Here is an 11,252-nt window from a genome sequence, read left to right as displayed (position 1 = left end):
GAATTATTAGTAGCTCAGCAGCCCACAAAGGGGTGATTCATTTAATGTGGGACCAAAACCCACCTTTTCTCCACATCTACGCCTAAAACCACCCTGGACTCTGATGAAAAAACATGACATCGACAGTAATTCATACAATTTTAAGTATCTAATTTAAAAAGCCAAGACAAACGACGAAAATGTGAGACAGGACTTATGTGCATAAAATGTGGCTGCTGACATTTAAGTAAATCACATAATGGGTTCCTTTTGAAGCTGAGACGATTAATCAATTAAACTAAAGTTCATCAGCAACAATTCTAATACTTCATTGTTTGAAAAAAAGCCAATTTATTAATATTGCGGATTCCAGCTTGTTAAACGTGAATATTTGCTGGTTTCTGTGTATTTCTGTGCTGTATACAACATTCAGAAGATCAATAAAGAGAGTAACAATGATATGTTATGTAAACGTATAGTGGAGTAATGGCGTTCTGAGCCTGAAGTGGCTGCTGCCAGGCGGCGGCTGAATCAAAATTGTAAAAAAATCAATATTCCAACCAACAAAATAACAGCCAAGATGTACATCCTCTTGCTTGCCCAGCATGCTTCGTCAGTTGACACCATAGACATAAAGGTCAAACTTCATTCTGTTGTTGATCTCGTTAGCTGTTTGTTCTCTGTACGTTTGGTTTGGTCTGGGATTCTGGTGCTCTAGTGTGATTACTAGCGGTCCTGAATCTCGGATATTGAACCTTTAAAGACTGTGTCTGTTTCAAAGTGCTTACCATTGAATTTAAAACACCAGTTTTCTTCTCCAAAGTGCACAAATGACATTTTCAATCGAAACCCATTTGTGGTAGGAGTGTTTGGCACTCTTTTGCAAATGGAAGTCAGGAGGCTGATGGAAGTCTGACACACAAACTCTTTCGATCCAGGATGTAACTGCAGCAGATATTGATTCAGAAGCATAATGTTATTAGTAGCGCCCTGCTGTGTCTTTGGCTTGTTAGTCCCAAGACACTTCAAGATATCAGAAGAATTATGCCCCTTTAGATGGCACTAACCTATCAGAGAGCTAAATGTTGCAGTTAACACTGTGCATACACTCACACAGCCTTTGGGCTCAATTATAATTCTCTAGGGATGCAGCTGGATAGCAGTTCACAACTCTGCATCACCACAATATGGAATAGTCATTACTTTAACACCTCAACTGAGCAAAGTGCTAGAAACTTTAAGGTGTATAATGAAAAATACTTGTGTCTCTCACCAAGGCTGAAGTGCCTACAATGTAAAGGGGCCATTCATTTGGCAACTCATCTGCACTCAGTATGAAACATACATCTCTGAGTTGGTCCAGATAAAAGTGTATGCTGGCTGCTCACACACGTCATGTAGTCACTTTCCTGGACGAAGCTAAAGTGCCTTTAGTATCTGAGGGACTCCTGTTAACTCTGTATCGCACTGCCTCCTACACACCCCCTCCCTCTACAGGTGCCAGTCGGGGGGGTTACCATGGAAACCAGGATGGTGATGCGGCGAGAGCAGGAGGAGCAGGCGTCCCAGATGTCTCACAGCATGCAACTGTCCTCCCAGATCAGGAAGAAGACCTTCACTTCCAGGTGCAAACATGCTCTCCTAACATTTGCACTGGAAGTTAAAAAGGATAAATGGAAGAGTGGAAGTTTTCAGATCATTTACTGAAGTAGAAGTATCAATACAACAGTGTAAAAATACTCAAAAGTCCTGTATTCAAAATCTTCATATTTCTGTACTTTAAACTTAAGTGAGAAGTATCAAGTACACTTAAAGCATAAAAGTAAAAGAACTTGTATTATCACTGTGACTGATTATTATGTAGCATTTTACTGTTGTAGCTGCTGGGGCTAGATTTGTATACAGTTAGGTTATGTGGTTTCGTCCATAGGTTTCAAACCTACAAGTCTGGACCCTCAAAGGGTCAAAAAGTATTGAGAGACAGACCAACGCATAACTGGTTTTGGCCTTTTCATGGGATTTGTTAACAATAATAAAAAAATACAGAATATTGCCTTAGCCTTTAAGCTACTACAGCTTTGAGGATTTACTGTAAATGGATTTACAGTGACCAAGTGCAGTGGTCAATGACACATTGAAGACATTGGCTCATTAATCTTTACTACCTATATCATAGTTGTCTTGGTTTGGTTTAGAAATACACTCCCTTCACCTTTGGGACAACACTGCTTCTCTATCGTCTGGCTAATAAGACATTGCATAATCAGCATTACTTCATAGTAGAGAGGTTCTACTTAACATAAAACATAAAACATAACATAATATTCATCTTGACAAGTCATCAAGTCTCATATTGAGCCCTTAACAATGATTTTAATTAAAAACTAGGGGAAAATTCCAGCGCAGTGTCTCTTGTTTCAGGGATTTTTCAGAGATTAGTTTCTTGGAGTGAGAGAAAATAAGAGAACTCACTGCACTAATATCAGGAAAATTACACTTGAGGCTACAAAAGTCATTAAAAAGGGCTTATTAATATTGAAACAGAGTTAAATCATCTCACTCTCAGGCAAATATAGTCATTTGTTAAAAAAAAAAAAAAACTATGATGTAGGATTCATAGACTAAATTGCTTGTTAAGACCAAGATTGTTTCATAATACAGCTACATTTTACCGATAGCTGATAACAGTTACAAGTATCAGAAAACTGATTCTTCTGAGGCGTTTCTTTCTGCCATAAATGTAGACTTTTATGTGTTAATCTGATTAGTATGTTGCGCAATGTGTGCAAAACTGTCCTGATTGATCACAGCTGATTTGTTTTTCAGTTGCAGGATGACATTAAGTATTTATTAAAGAGAAACATCTGGCAGGCTGGTTATTCTGAGCTCAATGAGACATTGCATTCACTCACGTATACCCTGTGGGCCACTGGCGGTAGTTGCTAGCACAACACATTCACATACAGTATTCACAAACATTTGTTGCTGAGACCATCTCCACCACAGACCGTCTGGTATTAAGGTGCCTCTGGTTGGGGATGAAGTCCTGATTAACTACATAGCAACACACACACACACACACACAGACAGAGAACGGCAAATCACCTCAAGCTTATACATGCACGCAGCATTTCTCAATACATCAGTCAAGTTATATTTCAGTGTTTCCCTGTGATCAATCTAACATGATATTACAGGAGTTTTCAGTATGTTTCAGGACCGAAGATACATGTCCCCTCTTGACCAAACACATACTAAGGCTGGGTAATATGGCAAAAAGTATGACAACAATAACTGTCTCCATGTTGATCAATATTAATATTTATCACAATATATATTTTTTTATAATGCTGCCAGTTTGAAGAGTATCCTAACAATGACTAAATCAGAAAAAAAAAATAGGAGTAGGGTTAAATTTATATAAAAATGTGCTACTTTGGCTCGGATGCAGCCAACTTTGTCTCTCTCAATGTCTCGCTCACAGCACTATCTGGTTGGTCACACCATGAAAAAGAGTACTGTGCCACAGACACACAAAGAGACCGTGTGCAAAAAACGTCATGGATCAACTAGGGTCCGTTCCACCACTAGCACCGCCTGATGATACATTTTGCAGACCGTCTTAATCTGCACTTCATTGCCTCTGAGATATCCAAATCACTTCCATATAATCAATGCCTTATTACCTTCTTTGTCAACAAAGAGCTTGGAGGCTTTGGGGGATAGCTCAAATTCCTCCAAAGCTTTTTGCTTTCATGCATTTTGTTGTGTGCTAGGCTGTTAGATCTATCTGTAATGAGTAAAAATGCCCAAATGCCCACAGACACACACACAAAATAGAGTTGGTCATTGAATAAATAAAGACAATGTTGGGTGCAGTTGCAGTTCAGTGACCTTGTGGTTAGTACTCTATTAGCTGAAGCATCAGTAGGAGGTCTTCCTGACAACCAGTATGTCAACCTGAAAAGATAAATATGAACCACAGCAAATGAGACTCCAATAATGCAAACATTTTAAGCCACTATAAAAAACCATAAAACAATGGCCTTTCAGATTACAAGTCAGAAACAGGCAAGCAGCATGACCTTACTTTTAATGTCAGTTAGCTCATAAAACAATCTCAAGGCCAAGAATGACCTTTGAACTTCAGCTTTTAAGCAAACACAGATGAGAAAAGCTCAGAAAAATTGCATTTCAACATTTCCATGACACCTGGGCACATGGTATGACTGAAAGCTCCAGAACAGCTACTGAATGGACTTTGAGTTGAGTTTCACCAAAGATGTATTCTGTTTTTTGGTATTACATTCTAGCTTGAAATTTGAAAAAGTAATGATTTACAAGTATTACTCACGTAAGATATCAGCAAAGTAACAATGTCTTATTCCATTACACTATGAGCATATTTGTCACACATCCACGGGCACACGGGTGCTCCCACATGATTCCAGTGAGATCTGACAGAAATCACTTCTGGTTCTACCCTAATAGTCTCAAGTCAAATTTGCATTCATTTTCACAGCCCCCCTGCTGCAGTGCATTATCAAATTTAGCTAACCTATGGGTCTGCAATCTCTGTTGCAGAACAAAGGGAATTGGACCCATTTTCACCTTAGAGATGTTGAAAATAAGCAATTATTCCATCAGCCGAACTTGGGAGTTCATTTTTATCTTTATTAAAGAGAAGTGAGAGAGAGAAAGTAGGTGCATTGTGAAATTTATACTTGGAACATTCTCGGTGGGAGCACAGTCAAATTTAACTTCATGTTAGATTGAACACAGCGTCCTTTGGGTAGGTTTAGAAAACAAAACTACTACAGCAAAGCACAGTTTTGTTTAGTTTTCCTTGTTTTACAATAGGTAAAGAATTAATCTTAGTACAAGCTGTTGTGATGCACACAACAATGAGTGCAGATCATCCAGTGCATCTCTGAAGTTTTCCTCTTTGGTTTTTGGTTTCCTAGGTACCAAGTTGATATTTTGAGGAAGTTTATAAACACATAAATGCACTAAATTCTTCTCCTGCATACAGTGGTAGTATCAGCTCTTTTCAAAGTTTGTTTGCTTGTGTGGGAGCACATGTGTATGCATGTTCCTGTTATGCATGCCCTGAGTGTGTATGTGTAGATGTCTGTGGGCTGTACTTGAGCGATACTGCCCAGCCGCGGGCTCTGTGCTACATTATTCAACGGCCCAAGCCTCTCAGCACACTCAAAGGGAACCTAAACAAAGGAAAAGAGAAAAATAAGACAGCAAAAGCAGAAGTTGTTCTCTGAGTACCATGAAATGGGGAAATTTCCAAGCTTACAAACAAACCAAAACGAGAAGTCATGTCAATTTGCATTGCCATTTGTAGGATGGTTTGTTGAAAGTAATGCCTGAGGCTAGATGTTAGCAGCAACAGTAGTTGGGCGTTGTGCAATACACACCTGGGTAAATGTACAGTTCTGGCATCCAAACTTCAACATTTTTATTTTTGTATTTATCCTTTTCTTTGGACCCGTGTTGTGTTGCAATGCAAAAGCAAAAGCAAAAGCATGCTGTAAATATAGATCTCTTAACACATGAAAAGCAAGCAAAGAATTCAAACTCATAACATCCACTCACTATGGCTGTAATTACTCTTGTTAGAAGAGCAGCAGTCATCTGTGGATAAAGGGAGGGCAAAAATGAATGCTTCTCTTGTTACAAAAATGCCTCTCAGCTTCATCGCCTCAAGTGACCTTGTTGCTAATAACAAATGCCCCTCTCCTGTTTATGGGGGTGCACATCGAAAAGGTCAGCACAGTTTATTGTTGCTGCTTTAAAACAAGAGCTCATGTTTTAGTGTAGGCTTACACGTGCGCGCCTATTATCTGTGTGTATGTGGTGAGTGGTGTGTGTGTGTGTGTGTGTGTGTGTGTGTGTGTGTGTGTGTTTGCATGACTATGTGCCCATAATAAAGAGACCACTTTAAGTCCCTATAGGAAGAGACAGCAACTGGCAGAGCTTCTGACTTAGATTCATTTTACTATACTGTATGTGTGTTTGCTTCATCGTGTCCTACCACCAGTCGACACAGACACACTGTGGATTACAAACTGATCACTGCAGATGATTGTATGCTATGACAATTAAAATTGCCATTGTACCATGAAAGACCAGTTGGCTCAGGTCCAAAACCATTTGGCCCACAAACACCACACTGTCACCAGTGGCTGTGCTCACATATCAGCAGCCCATGTTCCTCCTGATTATATAAACTCCCTGTAGACAATAGCATGCGTGTGTGTTCACCAGCGAGAAAAAAGGGAACAGTGGCAGAGCAGAAGCAGCTGATGATGGTCATAACATTTCTTGCACTATAGAGAAAACAGGTCATACACTACCCTGCTTGGGTAGTTGGATTAGGCTTTATATCCCACACATGGGACGCAATCAGTAGATTGATCAGATAAAGCACCAGGCTAGTCTAGTAAAAGGTGTTAAACACTGCACCATATGTAACTTGCACAGAACAAACTGAAGAGATCATATGCACAGTTCCCAGCAGCTGTGTAACACAAAACTGTAGCCCACACTGGCATTTACACTGATATCTTGTTCTTAACTCTCATCTCGTGTTTGTCAAGAGAAGACAGAAAGGAGAAATTACAATACATTCACATCTGTCTCGTATGTGAATATGAGCTGAATCTGAATCTGCAAATGTGTAATATTTTAGAAAACACTGTAGTGCGTGTTTATACTGATCAGTGGCAAATCTGCTGTGGCACACAATGATCCACGCTGGGTGGCTTACCCCTGAGCTGCACACACTGACAGAGGGTATTAGCGTGACAAACAATACTGACACTGTATTTCAAAGAGGGCCTGCCTTCCATGGCACCTCACTTCTTTGCAGTTCATGGTGTTCTGCTTGATTTTGGTTCGTCATTGTTTACCTTGCTGGCTCTTCACAGCACGAGGAGACAAAATGTATCCATTAAAGCTGTATTCAGTGTGGAGACGAGATAAGAGTTGCCAGTTTTAAACTGAATCCTTGGAGTGTTTGAATAAATGAAACCTCATGTATAAAATGTTTGCCTACATTACTGGAGGTTTCTCTGACGTATGGCCTCTGCCGTTCAGAAAGAGAATAGGAGAGCCGCTACTGCTTTCTAGTGGCAGAGGAGGATAATAGTTTGATGAACTTGAGATTGGATAATGTGCCTTAGACCATGACAAAATGAACAGGCATGCTAATATGAATGCTCAATCCTTCCATCAACAGAATAAATAAGTGTGAAGGATGACAAGAGAAAATATCTATTGTTTAATCTTTCACCTGTGTCATTTGATGATATGCAGGATATCTGATGTTAATAAGGCTTTGTTTTATTTTTCCAACGTTCTCTGAATGCATCAGTGATGAGGAAGCCTCCTACTCCGATTTCTATCCCATCATCCCTGCTGACCTGATGTCTGTCAAAGAGATCCTGGACATGGACAACTTCCCCCGCCATAGGACATGGTGAGATTTAGGATCCAGTAAAATAAACAGCATGATGTGGATAAACGCCTCTGTCAGAGTGTGTCATTTTATATCTCAATATCAATATCTATGTTGATGAAACAGATTATCTGCAAAATCAGTTGAAAATTCTTAATGGGTTAATGGATGTGGCCAAAATGTCTGTATCACAATACGTCATAAATATCACATGTAAATATCACATTATGCATTCCTGCTTATTGATTAGCAACACAGTGCCCACAATGTTAGTTATGAAATTAAAGGGTTAGATACCAACCCACAAGCCAATGGCAAAATGGTTGGCAAATGTATTTTGTCTGACAGTATCGTCGTTTCAGTCATCCGTTCAATACTTATATTTACAAAGCGGTAGAGGATATGTAATGTTAGGTCAACTTGTGATTGCAAAACAGTGTTACAGAGTTTCTTCTCACACAAGTGATCTTTGGTCAAGTACAGATAATGGCTGCAGAGAACACACAAACCCCAACAACCAAAGCCAAGTTTTATTTTGGCCTGACATCACAAAATCAACGTTGACAGTTGGTATGACCTGCTGCCAGCAACGGCTTAAAATGAGAAGCTGCTAGCTGAACGCTTTATACTGCACTTTGCTAATAAGAAAGACAGAGGACTGCTATTCAATAAAAGATTTGTTAGCGGCAGAGACTATAACGGACATGTATGTTTTGTCAGAGTCACTCGCACCTGTGCAGCAAATTAATTTTTCACATTCACACACACTCACACATGCATTGAAATGCTGCAGTGAGGTAAAGAAGACCAGCTCTGACATATTAGCAGGAGGGAGCAGATTAAACAGGCAAAGGGACGGCATTTGATCTGCTTTATTTTCCTTGATTCATAGGTACCAAGTTACCAAGTTTTTAGTAATAAATACAACTGATCCATCCTCCCTGATCAAAGCTTTAGTCATGCAGGAAAAGCAATTATATGACAAAAACATTTTTCCAAACTTCTAATAGCCAATGGTAACAAGAACAAACTAGAGAGCATCTTGCGATGGGATCACACCAGCTGCGACACCAAATTGGTGTGTCTGGTGCAATGGATCACATGACATTGAGAAGCAAGACAGGTGACAGGTGAACTGTGACAGACTCAATAAGCCTAACCATCCTGCCGTGGTCAACTTTTGACCTATGTTAGTGCTGACATACGTGTCTCACTGAAATATTTCCTCGCTTGATAGGCGCACTTTGTGTGTGTCTGCCCTGGAGGGGGGGGTTTATAGGATCCGAGGACATTAGGGGCTCAGTCCAGACTCCTGTGTGGAGGTGATTTTCTCTATAAACAAGCTCTATTTTGATGCTTTTTCATGCACTCTGGCACTGATTGACTCAAAATGGGCTACAGCGATTCACAACTACCTCCCTACATCCTGCACCCTGTTCGGACAACATCCCTCTCAGAACATGGCCTTTATCGCAATGATTTTGTGACTCTATCTGCAGCACTCAAATAATAATGAAAACTATAATCACCGCCTCACGGTTGAATGCCTTCGGCAACCATTCAAGTTGCAGTCTGTCCAGACCCAAGACTAGTACCTGACCAAATGTGGTCACAATCTCCCCCTCTGCTCCTGAGGTGGGGCGTTGAATAACGGCCAGGAAAGTGTTTTTTCAGAACATTATGATGAAGTTGACCTTTTGGAAACAAAATGTCACCACTTCATCATTTTATTCTATTAGAGAAATGTTGTCAAAATTAGCAGATGAATTCTTGTGTTATGGCCAAAAACGTGTTTTGTGGGGTCACAGTGACCTCACAAAACACCAAAATCTAATCAGTTCATCTTTGAGTCCAAGTGAATCTTGAGGATCCCCCAAAGTGTTTTTGAGATTATACGGTCAAGAGAATTGGACTGACGGACAGACAGTGTGACAACATCAGCCGTCTGGCAACGACTGTCGCTGGTGTGGTGGTGTAATAATTGTTAATGGCAGCCCTACCTCTAATAGCCAAGCTTCACAAAAACATATCAGTGAAACCACAGGGAATATTCAGATCTTCTCCATCTGTAGCTCTCAGCTTGGGGACATTATGTTTATTTCTCATTTTGGAGCAGAGCCTCTTGTGGATACAAAATGGCAACAACTGTGGATGACTCTCTTCTTCTCATGCTGAACCGAAGCCTCCATTTTTCTCCAGATGACTTCCTTCCTGGATTATATGCGCTTGTCATAAAATTCTGCCTCTCCATCAGTAGTCACCAGCACATCCTCTCTATCCACTTTGAGAGAGCTGAGTGGGTCAAGTTTTGCTGATGCTTTGCCCTGCAAGCCATTGACAACCAAGAGCTTTTATGCCGACAGAGAGTTTCAATAAACAACACAAATCAGGGCTCTTTCTTCACTGATCTGTCTGTAAAAGGCCAGCTGTCTCAAGAATGCCATGAAGCCAATATGCCACAACCATTCAACTGAGTCACAGGGATACTTTTGTGTTGATAAGGAAGAGGAAAGAGCCTCGGAAAGAGCTGAAACGATCACTCAATTAATCTGATAATTGGTTAATAGTTAGGTAATTCTTTGGGCAAAAGTACCACAAAAATACCTCTACGTCCTCAAATGTGTGAGTTTGCTGCTTTTATGGTCTTATAAAACAGGAAACTGTGTATCTATCTGGGGTTTGTACTGTTGGTCAGACAAAATGAATTGATTAATGAAATAATTGTTAGATGGAGCCTTGAAAGAAAGTAGTAAAAACGATCAATTTTAATGACAAATATCACACTTAGGACTTTTTTAGACATGTCTCTATAAACAATTTGATAATCCAGGACATACAAGTTATATGTTTTCACCAAAAGAAGTAACAGGTCAAGTGCAAACCTTACGAGACGCTAGAAAAAAAAGGTATGTGGCTTGTACTTCAGCTTACTTTCCTGCCAGTACAGAAAGTCTTTGACTTATTAGTGAATCAGAATCTGAGAGGATTTTCTTGATGACATGTGTGAGCCATCTTTTACTTTTTAAGTGTCTTATGATCACGTTGCCAGGACAGGATTACTGCTCAGCTGTCATGGAGAGGATGTCACATATCTAAAAATAAGTCCCAGAATAGAGAGGTTTAGGTCACCAAGAACAGGAAGCAAGGGGACAGTTGCCTCTTGTGATATTATTTGCTTTAATAAAATCCCTTTTCTATTGTAAGGACAACTTGTCGTTTCTGGGTCACATAGTATTTGTGGAGGGACTCAATAGCATGTTCATATTTACACGCTCAGTGGCAGCCTCTTTCCTGTCCTTCAATCCATACATAAGATAATTAGACTTGCTTTGTCAAAAAGGATTTGACGTCAATGTAGACTCCTTCATCAATGCTAAAAATAACGCAGATATGTTCTTCTTCGAGCCATGAAAGGAAGCTTTGGCTGGTGAGTGGCTGAGAACAGTAAACAGATGGACAGACAGAGGTCACAATGAGTATTGAAGGAGAGGATGGGTAACGCTAGAGGATAGAGTTGCCAAGGAGGGAGGGTGAAAAGGGGGGAGGAAAGTCATTGAGGGTGCAATCACATAGTCTTGAAAGACAAAACCTATCTGACAGTAATGAGCCTCAGCTGCAACAGCGTGGCCCTGCCAACTTGGCATCTCATTAGGTGCCCTCTCCAGTGCTACCACCACAACCCTCCATCTCATCACAGAGCGCCTATCCTATCTGCTAAAGTACTCAGGTCTAATTCATCGGTCTTGTCTCACTTTCAAATTTTTTCCACCTGTTAAAGCCCTCTGCCTCTTGAAGTTGATTC

The 11,252-nt window shown here is 40.2% G+C and overlaps 1 protein-coding gene across 1 annotated transcript in view; it reads left to right on the top strand.

Moving 5' to 3' along the window:
* Nucleotides 1–1,497: 1,497 nt before the first annotated feature.
* The window catches only part of myom3 (myomesin 3), a 51,034-nt gene continuing 41,279 nt past the window's right edge, over nucleotides 1,498–11,252 (top strand). The window contains exons 1-2 of the mRNA XM_070835257.1: nucleotides 1,498–1,604; nucleotides 7,367–7,471. Of these exons, the coding sequence (XP_070691358.1) occupies nucleotides 1,498–1,604; nucleotides 7,367–7,471 (212 nt within the window). The remainder of the gene's footprint in view (nucleotides 1,605–7,366; nucleotides 7,472–11,252) is intronic.

This window comes from Pempheris klunzingeri, chromosome 8 (assembly GCF_042242105.1).
Source record: "Pempheris klunzingeri isolate RE-2024b chromosome 8, fPemKlu1.hap1, whole genome shotgun sequence".
NCBI classification, from domain to species: domain Eukaryota; kingdom Metazoa; phylum Chordata; class Actinopteri; order Acropomatiformes; family Pempheridae; genus Pempheris; species Pempheris klunzingeri.
This window is presented reverse-complemented; position numbering and strand designations above follow the sequence as displayed.